This window comes from Panthera pardus, unplaced genomic scaffold (genome assembly GCF_024362965.1).
Source record: "Panthera pardus isolate Hobbes unplaced genomic scaffold, ASM2436296v1 HiC_scaffold_21, whole genome shotgun sequence".
Taxonomy (NCBI): Eukaryota; Metazoa; Chordata; class Mammalia; order Carnivora; family Felidae; genus Panthera; species Panthera pardus.
This window is the reverse complement of record NW_026526777.1, coordinates 2,915,765-2,932,121: the sequence shown is the minus strand read 5'-3', so window position 1 is coordinate 2,932,121 and position 16,357 is coordinate 2,915,765. Positions and strand designations below refer to the sequence as shown.

General features: G+C 47.6%; 1 protein-coding gene across 4 annotated transcripts in view; it reads left to right on the top strand.

The window, feature by feature from the left end:
* The first annotated feature begins 5,679 nt into the window (after positions 1-5,679).
* The window catches only part of LOC109260395 (Fc receptor-like protein 2), a 43,252-nt gene continuing 32,574 nt past the window's right edge, over positions 5,680-16,357 (top strand). Inside the window, exons 1-8 of one of the 4 annotated variants that reach the window (XM_019438561.2) lie at positions 5,680-5,994; positions 7,366-7,386; positions 9,324-9,596; positions 9,840-10,124; positions 11,564-11,851; positions 12,245-12,523; positions 12,804-12,917; positions 13,396-14,714. In XM_019438561.2, the coding sequence (XP_019294106.2) occupies positions 5,964-5,994; positions 7,366-7,386; positions 9,324-9,596; positions 9,840-10,124; positions 11,564-11,851; positions 12,245-12,523; positions 12,804-12,917; positions 13,396-13,490 (1,386 nt within the window). In that variant the 5' untranslated portion in view covers positions 5,680-5,963 and the 3' untranslated portion in view covers positions 13,491-14,714. Of the gene's footprint in view, positions 5,995-7,365; positions 7,387-9,323; positions 9,597-9,839; positions 10,125-11,563; positions 11,852-12,244; positions 12,524-12,803; positions 12,918-13,395; positions 14,715-16,357 lie in introns of those variants that run through there. The other 3 variants (XM_019438560.2, XM_019438558.2, XM_053908866.1) reach the window with 3 other exon arrangements.

Below are 16,357 nucleotides of genomic sequence, written 5' to 3'. Positions count from 1 at the left end.
ACAGTGAGGTGCACACATTTTATGTGCTTAGTTCGGTCAGTTGGACAAAAGCACGCACCCAACTAACCCAAAGTCTTGTCAAGATAGAAAATTTCTCCATCATTCCAGAAACTTCCCTCACATTCCCTCCCCTGCGATTATGTTATAAAAACATTTGTACATTTTCTTAAAATGCTTTCATAATTTTGATATATATTCACACAGTGTATCATATGCATGTTTGGGGTGAGGTAAGAATCTGCCTTTTCCTATTCTGGTGTTTCATATTATATTTATATTATGACTTTACTTTTTGGAATTAAAAAAATCATATGAGCCAGAGATCTGTTTTTCCAAACAGGTATAAATTATCTACTATGATTGGTTAGGTCTATTCTCTTTCCTTTTATTTCCGTGCTACCTTAACACGCCTGACATGAAGTTCCTTTCTACTGCTTCTGCCTAGTGCTAATCTCAACGATCCAGAACGAAGTGAGGGTTCTGGAGGGAAGAGGGCAGGGGATGGGCTAGATGGGGGATGGGCACTGAGTAGGGCACTTGTTGGGATGAGCGCTGGGTGTTGAATGTCAGCGATGCCTCACATCGGGTTCTGTGCTGTCAGCTCAGAGCCTAGAGCTTGCTTGGGATTCTATGTCTCCCCCTCTCTCTGCCCCTCCCCTGTTCACACTCTCTCTCTCTCTCTCTTAAAAATAAACATTAAAAAATATAAATAAAAATAAACTCTCTTCATGCTTAAAACTGGAATAGCAATCATATCTGATACATCATGCTGCCTTGCTAATTATGTAAAACCATTTGGTTAAAATGCTTCAAGCTGTACACGGCACACATTAAACACTCAAAAAAAATAAATTATTATTATTATTCCATCTCAAATTTCGCTTTTTATTATTTATGGCATTTTACTCTATGAGTGCCCTACTTTATTATTTTAACAAACTTGAAATAGTATAAATACATTTACTTTATTGTAATTCTTAGGTTATTCTTCTGCCTGAAGTTTTATGTAGTTAAGCCTGCATTTGTCACATTTCCTGAATCTTGGTCATTGTAACTTGGTGGGTGTTGTGACTGCAGATTGAGACACTTCCTGTGCATTATAGGAGTCTCATGTGGCCGGGGCTTCTCACTCTGTCCCTCAAAAGCCATTTTGTATGTGCTTCCTCCAAGCCCTGCGGGTGTCAGTGGCCCGAGACCACTTTTCATGATAATTCTTCCTGTGAAGCTTCCCAGAGCACCCACAGGAGTAGCCTCGTCTTGGGGTTTTGATATTTCAGGGGAAAGTCTATTTTCCCCCAGAGCTCATAGAAAGACCAGGTTACTGTCATCTCTGTGCTGGTGGGTGAAATTTTTCCCCACCAAACCACTCTTTTATTAAGAGGAAAGCCTTCTGATGGCCCAGATTTTATGTGTTTTAGTTTCAAGCTTCTGTCTTTCACAGGCCCATGATTTTGTCTCCTGGTTCCTCCTGGATGAAATGCTAAGTTCATAAAAATCATCTCATGTAATATTTTCTCCTCACGGCACCAGAAATGTCAATTTACATGTGTAATACTCTGTTTTCACTTCCTCTTTATCTTCTTATCTGTAATGGAGGAATTTCCCTTTTCTTTTACCTGTTTAATGATGCATTTAAAAAATTATGTAATATTTATCCATCATGGAATGAATGAGTGAGTGAATGCACACTTCCTTGGACTGGTCAATCATCATCTCCTGGTGAGAAGGAGCTGTTAGCAGGGCACGTGAGATGAACAAATCCCTTGGCAGGAAATCAGGACCAAAAGCCGGAAGTACAATCAAAGGGTCAGTGTATTCAATGTCCCAAGGGGGTCCCCTGTGGTCCAGAGTTCCCCTTGGTTGTTGGTCTTTCTGCCTGGAAAGTGACAAGTGACAACCATCCACCTTCTGGAAAGCCCACACATAGGCAATTAAAACAGAAAATAAAAGCTTCAGATTGAATTGTCTTTGATCCCCAGGGGCCCCTCCACACCTGCCACCCCTCCCCCACCCCAAGCAAACCCAGGCCACCAAGCAGGAGGGATTTTCACACACCGAGGAAGGTCTGCTCCCTGCTGCTCAGACATCTACCAACAGCCTCGCTGAGTCTCCCTGTGCCTCTGTCTCCTCTCAGACACCAAGATTGGGCTTGCCTCTACTCCCCATCATGGGAATGGCATAGCCTCATTCAAAAGGGGTTTATAATAGCTTCTATTGACCCTGAAGAAGATGATCTTCCTCATGAAGAAGAAAAGTTTGAGCTCTGAAAAGTCCAGTCTCCCAAAACAATCACTACCTGAACGGAGACTTACCCTGTCCTTCTCAGATTGCCTGGAGGAGACACGTGGGTGACTGAGATTGCCTGGAGAAGACACGTGGGTAATTCTGGGAGAAACTGGGTCTCTGGGACATCTTCACCTTCTAATCTGCCAGGAAGGTAACGGACAGCAGTTTCCAGGCATTGTGGGTCTGAATCCCCTGCCATGCTCTCTGGACTATGGAGGGCCCAACAGAATTCTAGGAACTAATGAATTGCATTGTAGAGACTCTTCTGGGCAGAAGGGTCTGCCTAATGTCTGGAGAATGTCTATACAGACACCGTCTAGATCCCCACCAGCCAGCTCTGCTGCAACAAACATTAGCACCCCCAAAAGAATATATCTCTTACCCTGGATATAATATTTCTAAGTCAAACCCCATCCAACGAAGACGCCATGTTGTTCAAGATGATTATAGTGATGGTTGAAACGACTACCATAACTCCTACCACATGATGATGATGGCTGTGAGTTATGACCATGTCTCCCACCATGTGTACAACAATTCCTGTGATAAGAGATCGCATACGTGGTGACATTTCATTCGGTCATCGCGGCCTTGTGGCCCCAAGGTCAACCAAATACAACAGAGACCTCTGAAGTTATCCAGCTTCATTTTCTTATTGTGACTATCCTAGTAACTTCCTCAAATGGGAGATGGTATTTATTTTGTTCTGAGTTGTATTTCATGAAGACTCTGTCTCTGTCTCAATCCCTACACACCCGCCTTGGCATTGTACCTGACGTCCCTTCCAAGACACTGGACAGAGTTGACAGGGACACTGTTGCTCTGCGTCTGACAGAGAACCCTTGTGTATGCTGCAACCCTCAGAATCTCCAAGCCAAGAGTCTACCTGGTCTATCCGAGAGGATTTCGAGTCTTTATAGAACTCTGCCTCCCTGTGGCACCTGTGACTCCATCTTGCCAGTGGCCAAATATCCTCGCACAAGGATCTTTCTATCTCTCCTTTTGGCCGATGTCCCCCTCCCCCCCACGCCTCCCACCCAGTTTCACTTCCTCCACTGTAACCTTGAACATGAATTTACTTTGTTCTCCAATGAACCACTGAGCTTCTCACCTCTGGCTGCGGCCCCTAGTTTGCATCTGAGTGTAGATGTGCCTCTAGGTCATGGCCGCCCATATGCAAATGTCTGCCATCTGTCAGCTGTGAGAGCACCCAGAGGCCTATCATCTTAAGGACTTGCTGCCACCCCAAGGGCCCCCCTACTTCACTGTGACAAGGCATATTTCTCTCCCCTGCATCACTCACTGGCACACAAACCACACCCCCTCCCGTTTGAAAATGCCGTGGAAAAGAACTAATTCTCAACTCCAGAGGCCCCATTCCCATACAGGACAGAATGGAATCGCAAATATTTTGAAAAATCGGCTCAGAAGTCTGAAAAACCAATACCTATCACCAGCTCTTCCTCCACCTTTTGCAGACACCTTTTTCTGTATTTTCTTCCTTAATTCACTGTCGTCCTTCAGAATCCTGTGCCGTCCTGACTGGGCAGGACAAGGAGGAGCCACAGACCGTCTAGAAGCCCTTCCACAGGCAAGGGCTGGACGAGCAGCTCGGTGAGCGGCTCTGTCCCAGGGAGAGAAACACCTTCTTCCAAATACAAATGGACCATTGGCCCTGCAGAAAGCTAAAGTAGCATTGCTTGATACACTTTGAGGCGAGAGAGGCCAAAAACACTGGGCCTTATTTTTTACGAATTTTTTAGAAATACGTAAACAGCATATGTTTACTTTATATAATGTATATTATATATTAATATGTAATATTTATTTTAGATGATATATATTAACTATATAGTGTTTACTTGCTTTATTATATATTATAACATATAACATTTATTTTAATGTATATTATCTAAAATAAATGATATATATTGGAATTACACATTACATAATTATAATATGTATTAATATACCACTAATGCATAACGTAAAATAAACATATGCTTATATATATTATATAAGAATACTAGAACACTAGATATATAGAAGACTAGAACATATAATGTTTTATATATATATACTAGAATATTTATTATATAGAACATAGAATATATATTATTCTATGAATTATGTTCTGTAAATATATAGAATCTATAGTAATATATTATATATCATAATATTCCATATATAATATTCTATATGTTCTATATACTAAATAATAATATATAATAACATATAATCTATCTTATATTCCATATTATATTCTAATTACATTCTATATATTAGAATATAAATTATAATCTATATATTATATAAGAATACTAGAACACACTGATAAGCAAAATGTGGAGGATAAAAGCCACCTTTAATTACATTATTCAAATATGATTATACCAACTTTTGGTGTTTATTGTCCCACACATTTTTATTGGACAAATGAGGGGATGATAATGTACAAGTAAATCGCATTCAGCAGCCCTTTTTCCTTAACAGTATATCACGAACGACTTTTATTGCTATTCAATATTGTACAAAATGATTTTAGTGGCTGCTCGGTAGTACACGGACATATAATTTATTTTTTTTACCTGCCTTTTTGGGCGTTTTCAGCACTTTTTTTCCACTGCTATAAGCAAAGCTTTGATGATACGATGTATGACATCACATACGACACCAACGTGTCCCAAAGGGAAACTATGTTTGTGGTGAGTGATAATGTTGAGTATTCACCTGAACAGATGACGTTTATGGTGAGTGACAATGGTGAATATTCACCTGAACAGAGGACGTTGAGCCTATGATCGCTTCACTCTCAGTCAGCCCACAGGTTACAAACAGCTATGATTTTGTGATTTAAAGTTTCAGGCTACATATAGTCCAAAAAGGCAACGTACACCTGCCTGTCCAGCCTGCCCGAGGGGACTGTTACACACAACACCTGTGGGGACCACCTCTGATGAGAACGGGAGTGACAACCGGCTTTGGGGATGCGTGCCCTGGAGGGTGTGGCTGCATCGGGAGCAGTATGGATTAGAAATAGGGAAGAAGACAACGTTTTCAATGATACCAGGACAAGCGGTTTGAATCTTAGCAACATCCCGTTCCGGAAGGCTGAAAAAATCTTCGCCCGAGAACCCCGCGTGGCTGCAGAAATGGCCCTACTATCCTGAGGATCATTGAGAAGCATGGTGTCACAGTAAGATGTGACAGCGTTTGAGAGCCAGACTGTGGAATGGGCCCTCCTGAGTTTGACTCCCAGCTGTCGCTGCTGGAAAGTGGCCATGCTGATCTTGGTCAATTGCTTGCCTTCTCTGGGGCCTCAGTTTCCCCAGTCATGTAACTGGCATAGTGTGCACTTCAGAAGCTTGCTCAGGGCACCAAATAACTCTGTGAGCATAAAGCCCTTACAGCCATGTCCAAGGCACCAGCAGACAGAAGTTGAGTGTAACAGTCATCAGCATCAGGAGGAGGAGTTTCTTTGCATCTAGAGGGACCATCTGCATTGTCTCAGCGCCTATAGGAAAGAAGACAGCGGCCAGACACCGACAAGCCCTTCTACTTCCTTTTTTTGCTAATTGTATACAACTTACTTTGAAAAGCCGTTTCCATTCCCTGCACACAGACTCCAGCGGGTGGCCAAAGGGACGTCTCTTCTCGGATAGCTGACCCAGGTCCTCATGCTGCTGTGGTCACTGCTGGTCATCTTTGGTGAGTCCCATAATGTGCATCAGGACTGAGGTGGCAGCTGACGGGGTCTCCGGCCCCTGGACGCCCTAAGGGTTTATCAGAGCCCGGGGATCAGTGGAAATGCTCAGGTCTCTGCTTGCAGCTTAGATAGCAGAGTCCGAGGGGAAAGTCAGACGGTAACGCATCCTCGCCCTTAGTGTTCAAGGCTTATGATCTTAGATAATTAGTAATTAGGGATATGTTCTCATGAATCCAGTTTTCATAATTTCAACATTTACTACTCCTCCCTGAGAACTACTCACACACATCTCTCCAAGACTGGGTTCAGAGACGCGTGGACACTCTTTGCTGAGGCCCCTCCGTTAGCCGTCTGCTACCAGGAAAACAAGAGTCCTTTCTCCACATTCAGGAGGCACTAACATTTGTTATTGAGTAAAAGGACTCTCACATAAAACGTGGCCAGGGAAAGGGAATCTGCTCAAGGTGGGTTTGGCTTTCAAAACTGTGCTGCTCTCCGCCTGTCGGTAAGCAAGGTTATGGCCGGTCCAGCCCTCGTGGGTCTTATTAAGAAGGCAAGATGCCCTTCGGCATAAATGGTCAGGAAGCTTTGAAAAACGACAGGTTTGTTACTTCCAGGGCCGGGCAGTTCCACGGCACCCCGGGACCGCACAGCGAGGTGGAGGGGAGAGACAGAGCCTGGGTCCGGGGTTCTGCTCGTCCTGGGGTGGAGGCTCACTCTTTGTTGGAGAATTAAAACAAATGAGTGGGAATTTGAAGCATGAGAAGACAATAAACCAAGTGGCCCACATGGTCAGTTACGGAAATCAACCGAGCCCCCAAGAACAGAAGAGCCTCAGAGTGGGGGGAGGGGACCGGCTCTTGGCCTGCAGCTTGTGGCCGTCACTGTCTTTGAAATGGGTGCCTTAGCATCAAAGCTTAAGTCAGGCACAAGGTCAGGCTTTACACAACAGAAAACCCCCGCCTTTCAGGGCTCACACTACTCACTCTGACTAGGCGTGTTTCCCTATGGACTCTTGGTGACTCGGGATGCCGTGTCATGGTGTAGTCGACACACCGGGTGTGGAGGTGGTCGACGGGGACGGGGGAAGGACAAGGAAAAGGAGAGAGTGGCTGGATACCCAGCGTCCATCCCTGGGACGTGCCTCGGGTGGTCCCTTCGGTCCAGGGATGGGTTTGCACCTGCCTTGTGGATGTGACATGAGCGGGGGGGCCAGTTGATGTTGGGGGGGTGGGATTGTTGGTGATAATGGAGTACAGGACAGAAAAGGGAGTGATGGGAACTTTGGGGGCACTCTAACCTAGTGATAATAGATTTCTAAATTGTGGGGGCAAACGCTCGGGGCTAACCTCAGGTTTCTGATGTCCCCACAGCTCCAGTCGATGGAAAATCAGGTGAGTCACCTCTGGCTTGTTGTTCTCGGGGTCCGGGTGCCACGAGGTCCTGCAGAGTAGGACAAGGAGAGGCCTCAGAGACGTTCCGGTGTCACTGTTCCCCTGGGACAGCCTGCCCCGTGGCTGCTCTGCTTGGCTGGGTGAGGAGGGTGTGCCCGGCCTGCCCAGGCCCACGTGCGCCGTGTGGCCACAGCCCGCAGGGAGGGAGGCGTGTGGAAATGTGCAGGCTGGACACGGGCCCATGTGGGAGGATGGTTCTCCAGGCCCTGGGACCCCGGCTCCTCCACAAGTTCCGGCTGAAGGTCCTCACAGCTCTGGCTAAGAGCGTCTGCGTGGTCGGACGGTCCTGTGCCATCATGCTTCTCCGGCCGGGGCCACCACCGGTGGAAGGGGCTCTCGGGGCCCCAAGAAACCGTCCTGGGATGACAGACTCTCGTCTGTCTTCCCCCGACAGCATTCTCCCCGGGGAATTCTTCCCGTTTCTGGATGAAGTCTGTACCCGTGGTTTAAGAATCAGCTTGATTATAAGTCCCACAGCCGAGTCCCCGGGGGATCCGGTCCCTGTCACTGCAGGAAGGCAAACATCTCCAATTAATATAATAGTTTCCGCAACCCACCTCGTCTGCCCTTCTAACTCCACGTCTTATAACCCAGATTGTCCCCCAGTGCCCAACAGGTAAATCTGGTTCTCCGCATGGACAGCCAGTCACACGTCGTCCAAATTTCATCCAACTCCTGTGAAAGGGCTCGGGTTCTGGTTCCGCGTTTCAGGAGACGCTTCGTCTCTTACGTGACCGAATTCTGCCTCCTTCCACTGCACCTCCAGATTCTGCCAGTCCTGCTACAGTTGAACAGCGTTAGAAGATTTGTGTTGAGATATAGCTTAGTTTCTCACCTGGAGGTCGGAATCCTCAACTACAACCCTAAAATATAATGCAAATGCCCCAGACGCTGAACGCGGTCTGGTACGGAGAAACGGCCCCAGGGGACGCTTATTTTTGGCAATGACTTTTTTTCTCGTGAAAGTCAGTCACCTAAGAGCTGACCCTTGGATTAAAGGTCAGCTCCACCTTATTACTCATTGAAGGGATGGGGAAATTTTCTGGAAAATGCTCAAGGGGGCAATTTCTGAGGATTGAGACGCTGGATCCCATTCCAACAGCCAGTTGACTCCCCCGTGATCTGGGCCCCCTGGCGGTTTCCTCCGGCAAGGCGAGAAGACAGGGCAGAATGTGAATTCAGAGCACAGTGCGGGGGTGGGGGGGCCCTTAAAGGCTGGATAAAAGCAGAGGGGGCAGGAAAGCAAAGTGTCCCCTGAGGACAATGGTCCCCCGGGTGACATCACCAATAGACAGCCGGGCAGGAGAAGCACCAGCAGGACGCTCCCGCATCCACGTAGAAAAAGAAGTTTACGCTGAGACCTCTGCAATGGGCTGAATGTTTGAGTCCCCACCCCCCAAATCGCATGTTGAAACCCTAATCCCCAGCGGATGGTATGTGGGGGTGGGGCCCTTGGGAGGTCATGAGGTCATGGAGGCGGGGTCCTGGTGATGGGATCAGTGCCTTCAGAAAAAGAGGCCGGCCGGAGAGCTGCGCGTGCAAACACACAAGAAGTCAGCAGTCTACAGCCTGGAAGAGGGACCCCACCAGAACCCAGCTGCGCCGGCACCTTGGTCCTGGACTTTTAGGCTCCCGAACCGGGAGAAAGAAATGTCTGTCATCGAGAAGACACCCAACGCGTAGTATTTTGCTACAGCAGCCCAAGCTGACTCAGAGACCCCCTCGGGACAAACATAGGAGGCGGCCCCGAGTAATTAAGGCGCGGGTTGGAACCTCCATCCTGCCGAAAGGGGAAGGGGCCACACGGACACCCTCTCGCTGCCCAACAGCAAAGAGACAGGTCAACATCTGCGTCCCCCTCACCCCTTCTCTTGCAGACTGGCTGACCCTCGTGGCTCCCTCTGCCGTCTTTGAAGGAGACAGAATAGATCTGACATGCCAGAAGAAAAACGACTGGTGGAAAGTCAAGAGGGTGTCATATTACAAGGACGGAGAAGAGTTACAGTTTTCAAGCGAACTCTCCAACTGTTCTATCCAAAGAGCAGTTTTGAGTGACAGTGGCACTTATCACTGTGCTGTTTCTCCTGTTTGGCCTATCTTTCCTTTCCAAAAGGAAAAAACCTCAAGAAGTGTAAGGATTGAAGTTCAAGGTACAGTCTTCCCTCCTGCGGGACAGGGGCTGGACGGGAGGGTAGCAGACAGAGCAGGGCAGGTCCTGGGAGGGGCACCTGACCCCCCACCCCCGCACGCCGACCAGAGGGGAACCCGAGTCTTGTATTCCGACAGCAGGAAGGGAGACCATGTGTTGGGTGACACGGCTGGTCTGAATGTCTTGTTTGCTGGGGTGGCTTTTCAGCAGGAACCTTGGACCTCACTGTGACCCTTCTTTCCAGAGCTATTTCCGCGCCCTGTGCTCACAGTCAGCCCCTTCCGGGCCATCGAGGGGAACCCAGTGACGCTGACCTGTGAGACCAAGCTTTCTCCACAGAGGTCAGATGCCCAGCTCCGATTTTGCTTCTTTAGAGATGGCAGAGCCCTGGGGTCCGGCTGGAGCAGCTCCCCAGAGCTCAGGGTCCCTGCCATGTGGAGTGGAGACTCAGGGTCCTACTGGTGCGAGGCAGAGACAGTGACTCCCAGCGTCAGAAAACAGAGCCTCCAGTCGCAGATTCACGTGCGGAGTAAGTGGCAGTGGGTCTGAGCACCGGGGGACAGGGGTCCTTCAGCCCCTCTCCGGACGCCTAGTCTTTCGGGAGCTTGTGCAGCTCCTGTCCCTCTGGAAAGTGGGAACTGAGCTAGAAAATGGGCATTTTGTAAAAATGACAATCGGACAAAGCCCCCGTTGAAAAACGGAATCCAATGGAGCAAATACAAAGACTGAATTGGCTTTATCAAGCCATTCGTGAGTCAGCTGGACCCCGGCCAGCCTGTGGAGAGATGCTCAGAGATGCGCAAAGCGGAAGGTTTTTATAGGCAGGAGGTGGGGCCAGGGAGTGATGAGAAAATTTAAAAAGCATCGTTTCAGGTCCGGGACATCTTTGTGGGGAGGAAACTGCAGGGGTTTTTTTGGTTTTCGGTTTTCGTTTTATCATGCAGATGACCTCGTGTGGATCCAGGAATTTCAGACTGACTTTTAGAAGGTCACATTGCCAGGGCACCTGGGGGCCTCGGCGGGTTAAGCGTCTGACTCTTGATTTCGGCTCAGGTCATGATCTCACGGTCTTGTGAGTTCGAGCCCCCATGGGCTCTGCACTGATGGTGTGGAGCCTGCTTGGGATTCTCCCTCTTTCTCTGCCCCTCCCCTCGCTTGCACTCTCTCTGTCTCTCTCAAAATACAGAAACTTAAAAAAAAAAACATTAGAAGGTCACATCCCTAGGATTGGCTGAAACCATAATTAAGTCTCAGTTGGCCGTCAGTGAAGGACAAATACTCCATTTGGGGCTTTTCTTCTTCTCTTTTAAACACTCCTTATAATCTTTCTCTTCTTTATTAAAGTAATGTCCTTCAGTCATGCCTTCAATGATCCCTGGGTGCCTTTGCATTTAGCAGTGGGCTGGGCACATGCTCCACAGTGGCTCTGTCTACAGCCCCACATGCTGGCTTTCAACCCAAGCTGGTTTATTAGAAGGCACCACGGTGCTCCAGTGAAGGCGGCTAAGCGAAGCATCAGAGAAAGCAGAAATCAGAGTGAACTAAGCAGTCGGAGGAGGGGTGGTGATTCGTGTTGAGCCTTGAAATTGGGAATAACGAAGGAATGGTCACAGATATTGTTAGTGGGAGCAGCGTCTCTTCCAAGGTAGGACTGATGCTACCGGGACCCCCTCACTCTGTGCTCAAGGCATTGGTCTCGACAGCGACTCCTCCCCCCCGCCCCAGAAATACTTCCTGTCTCGTGGAGCAGATGACACGTTCTTTAGTGGCGCCCTGAAATTAGGTGGGATTGGGGTTGGGGCATGCAGTGTCTTATCCACATTCTTCAAGGGCACTCGCTGCAGATCCCCCACCTTTCTGTACTTACAGTGGATTACGGGGGCAACGCCCGTGCACCCACTTCTTGCGCCACCTGGTCCCAGAGTCCTCCGCGGTCAGGTTCTCACCTGCCATCTTCTGTCCGTCTAGGAGTGCCTGTCTCTAACGTAAGCTTAGAGATGCGGGCCCCCAGGGGCCAGGTGATCGAAGGAAGGAACCTGGTCCTGCTCTGCTCGGTGACCGAAGGCACAGGAAACATCACATTTTCCTGGCACAGAGAGGCCACAGGAACCAGCGTGGGGAAGAAGACCCAGCGTTCCCTGTCGGGGGAGCTGGAGGTCCCAGCCGTGCAGGAGCGCGATGCTGGCCGTTATTACTGCAGAGCGGACAACGGCCATGGCCCCATCCAGAGCAAGGTGCTGAGTATCCTTGTGAGAAGTGAGTTGCGCTCTGATTCAGCCCAGACAGAAACCCCAGAGCCAAGGCCACAGTCCTAGGGGTCCCGAGGAAGGGGCTGGAGGGTCCAGGGGTCGGTGCTGTGCAACACCAACAGCAATGGAAGGATGGGTTACCCTTGCAAGTTAAACTGTGGATGTCTTTCTTTTCCTAGAAGGGAATTACAAAGGGGGCTGGACTGGCATTAGAAAAACACACGCTGAGAATTACACATGACCGTGTCTCCAGATACTTCCCCAGAATTGATTTTCTCCCAAATTCTTAAAGACGTTGTTGAGGGTCGGAGAGGCCAGGCCCGTTGCTGAGGTCCTAGTCTGGGGGTCTGTGTCCGCCACGTCCTCACAAACCCTGTCCACGGCTCCCTGTCTCCCTCAGTCCCAGCGTCCCGCCCAATCCTATCCATCACAGCACCCAGGGCCCAGGCCGTGGAGGGGGACGTGGTAGAGCTTCGCTGCGAGGCCCAGAGGGGCTCTCCCCCCCTCCTGTACCGGTTTTATCACGAGGACGTCCCCCTGGGGAACAGCTCAGCCCCCTCTGGAGGAGGAGCGTCCTTCAACCTGTCTCTGACCGCAGAACATTCTGGAAACTACTCCTGCGAGGCCGACAATGGTCTCGGGGCCCAGCGCAGCGAGGTGGTGCCACTCAGCCTCTCAGGTGGGTTGATGGTCCCTGGATACAGGAGCATTATGACCAGTGGCTCTGCCCCATCCATCTTCATTGGTACCATATTGGGGTTTCGGAAGGTAGGTGGAGGTCTAGGTGGTGGGAGGTTGGAGAAGGTGGTCTCGGTGCCTGGCCGCCTCTTTTTCTCCACACTAACCTGGAAAGTGCACGTTACACTTAGATAACGTTACGTGACCACCATTCCTGCATAGTATTGATGGGGATTCCAGCCTTTACCCTCTGAGGCTGACGCGTTGGTCTCTTCCCTCAGGGACCAGCAGCTACAGAGAAGAACATGTCACAGACAGAGCTCTCGGGCTGCTGGGTGTCCCTGCTTGTGTTGGTGCTGCTCTGCTGTTTTACTGCAGGTTCCACAAGACACCCGGTTGGTCATCTACCGTTTGTTTTCATTGTCCTTTATTGCTGTGAACTTTTCCATTACTGATAGAGATTGGACAGGAAAGGAGAATTGAGAAATTAAGAAATTAGGAAGGAAAGAGAGAGAGAGAGAAAGGAAAAGAAAAAAAGAAAGGAAGGGAGGAAGGGAGGGAGAGAGGAAGGGAGGGAGGGAGGAAAGGAAGAAGGAGGAAGGAAGGAAGGAAGGAGGGAAGGAAGCTCCCCAAATCTCATCAATTCTTTTTACGCGTCACAGTTTTACATGGTGGCTTCTGCTTCAGGAGCAAGTGTGGTCGTGAGTCTGCAATGTCTTTTTCCAACTAATTTCAGACCACAGTGTCACGCACGTCCACCACAGTCTCATCAGGTCCCGTCCCTAACACTTGCCCAGATGCAAGGGGAGAGGGCACAGTCTCCACTCCAAAGACAGCTCTAAATGTTAAAGAACTCGCAGCCATGTTTTTTAGATTTCCACACGAATCACCACGATGCCAGTCCCTGCCTTCCTCCCACCAGACTTCCGGAAGCAAGTGCCATGGGGGGCCAGCAGTTCCAGACCTAGGCCTCTCTCCTGGAGCGTCTCCCCTCTCCGACCTGGCCTGGGAGGCTCTTCCCTGTCCTGTCCCCTCTTCAACACCAGTGCATAGACTTCCGCCAGGATTTTGTCCAATATCTCCAGTTCTCAGAAAAAAGGCCAGTTCCATTTCCTCCACCATCCCTAGAAGCACGAGACCCCACCTTCCATAACCAACACTCCCATAAAGCCGCTGCCGTGTTAGCACGACCGTGCATTATCTTTGTAACGTTATTTTTAAGACCAAGAATTTAGGAAACTCCTCGAAGGGGTAGCTCATACTGATCCCTACCAGCATACTGCTAGCCAAAACACGTTGCCAATGACCAGCTATTGCATCTGTTACGTATGACGAGCTTACACATATTATGTGTCATTATAAAAAAATCATTTGGAAGTGTGCATCATGGTCCAGGTTTAACAGTCTTGGGGAAGTTGAGTGGGCGAGGTGCTCACATCCAGTAGAGGGCAGAGCTAAGATCCAGTGTCCACACTGGCCTGGTCAGAAAGCCTCAAGCCTGCACATAGAGACTCTTGACCTGAACAATTCTCCTCTTGCAAGTTTCCCCAGCTCCAGCGGTGTCATTTTTTTCTTTAAAATTTTAAAAAGTATTTATTTTATTTTTGAGAGAGAGAGAGAGGGAGACACAGAATCTGAAGCAGGCTCCAGGCTCTGAGCTGTCAACACAGAGCTCAAGGTGGGGCTTGAACCCACGAGCTGTGATATCATGACCTGAGCTGAAGTCAGACGCTTCATCGAGTGAGCCACCCAGGCATCCTGAGGTGTCATTTATTAATCTGTAAGATACAGGACAAGCATAGACGACAACAGAGTCGCAAGATAAACTTTTTAAGCTCCTACAAAATGTTCCTTAGACCTATCAACTACCACCGAGTGAGAGAAATTTTGGAAAGTCATCAGTCATTCCTTTTCCAGATGGTGAAAATGTAGCTCAGTTTTTTCAAGTTCAGCGGAAGTTATATTTTTAAACAGACCATCTAAGACTAAGGAATTGTGATATTGTTTTTTCTTTCGCTATGGTTTTTAACTGATAAACATATGTCTATGAAGAGGGAGGTTGTTTTTCTAAAATAATTTCTAATTCATCCACTGTGTTGAATTCTCCCACTCTTTCAAGTTATACACCAATATACTATTGTTTTTTTTTAAATATAGAAACAATCTACAAAGCAATAAAACATTTACTTTCTCTTTTCCAATTTTTAAGCAATTTATTTTTCACATCTAATTATATGCCCAAGGGCCTCTGAAATGTTATGTTACGTGGATGCGCTTGTCTAGCCCTTGTTTTTGAGGGAAATTTTTCTAGTATTTCTCTGCTATATACTATATTCAAATACTCCTTCTAGAGAAGTTCCAGTTTTCTTATTTTATCAAGACTACTTCTCAGAAACAACTTTTAATTTTTGCTAATACCTTGTTAGTGCCTGTGAAGATAATAATATAATCTTTCTCTTTCATCTATTAAATCAATTAATTAAATTATACCAGAATACTTAATGTTGACTCATCTTTGCATTCCTGATAAAAACCCCAATTTTGATGGTGCATTTTTAAGAAAAACTAGCATTCTTTTGAAGTTTTCTTCCTTGATGGTAATGTGTGACATTTGCCAGCTTTGTCGTTATCATGATCTTTTCCAGGTTTTGTACTCCATGTTATTCTATTTTTGCAAAAGGAAGCTCAACGTTGTCCTACTTTTTATATGTTTTGTATGTTCTAGAATAGTTTACATAGCAGTCTAATTATCTGTTTTTTTAAAGAGTCTACGTGCTCCCCTATGGAACCTTCGCCCGGTGGGGCTTTGGGGGAGCAGGTCTTCTGGAACTTTCTCTGTTTCTGCTCTTGTAACCAATCTTGTGAGAGACGCTGCTAATGTTCACCCAGCCCTCCTTTACTTCCGGGCATGTGGACAGTCTGTGTTTCCCTGTCTCCTTGAAGTTCCATGTGGCCAGAGACAGGTCCGCAGAAGCAGTACATGTTGTTTCCTGTCAGAAGTATTTACGAGTGAGATGCTGATGCCCCTTCTCCTTCCCGTGTGCCGGTGACCAGGCACACACTTGCTGAGTGGACAGTGTCTTCGGCTGGTGTGGCCTCTGGCAGCCTCAGTCCCTGAGTGACTGTGGTGACAGACACTCCCCCACCAGCAGACTTCTGACAGGTCTGCAGCACAAATGGGAAATTTGCAAACGCAAATCCCCCACAAGTCGAGCCTTGCTTGTTAATGCAGCAGAACACACCCCATCCTGAAGCCACATTCTGTTCACGTTTCCTTTATCTTCTGGGGACTTTTCCTAGAAAAGTACCCGTTTTATCCAGGCTTCCAAATTTCCTTCCTTGGAACTGAGTGAAGTCCTGTGCTTCCCTGTGATTCTTCTCGCTTCCCGTCCTCCATTCTTTCTCGTTCACGTTCTTGAATGGCACAGCATATCCATCCTCTGGATTGCAAAGTGAAGCCCCTAGAATCATTTATTTCATCTACCAGTTTGTTTTCGAAATCTGAAATTTCTGCTTTTCTTAGTTGCAGCATTTTTCCCGTTGGTGCTATTCTCTAGAACAAATCAGATATTTAATGTATTTGCTTTCCTCCGTCTTATATATTTATCCATGCACTCAGCACCTTAAGACTTAATTCCCTTAAATGTACAAGTTATAGACACATCTAGGTTTCTTCATGGTTTTGTTGTGAATTATCTGCTCCACTAAGATCTAAGATTGTTGATATCATACTCACTTTATAGACTATTTTTGAAGTTTTCTTTGGAAGCCAAGATTTCATCGACTTTTGTTAATATTCAAAAGTGCTTAAGAAGTCCATTTTAAATCCATTCTT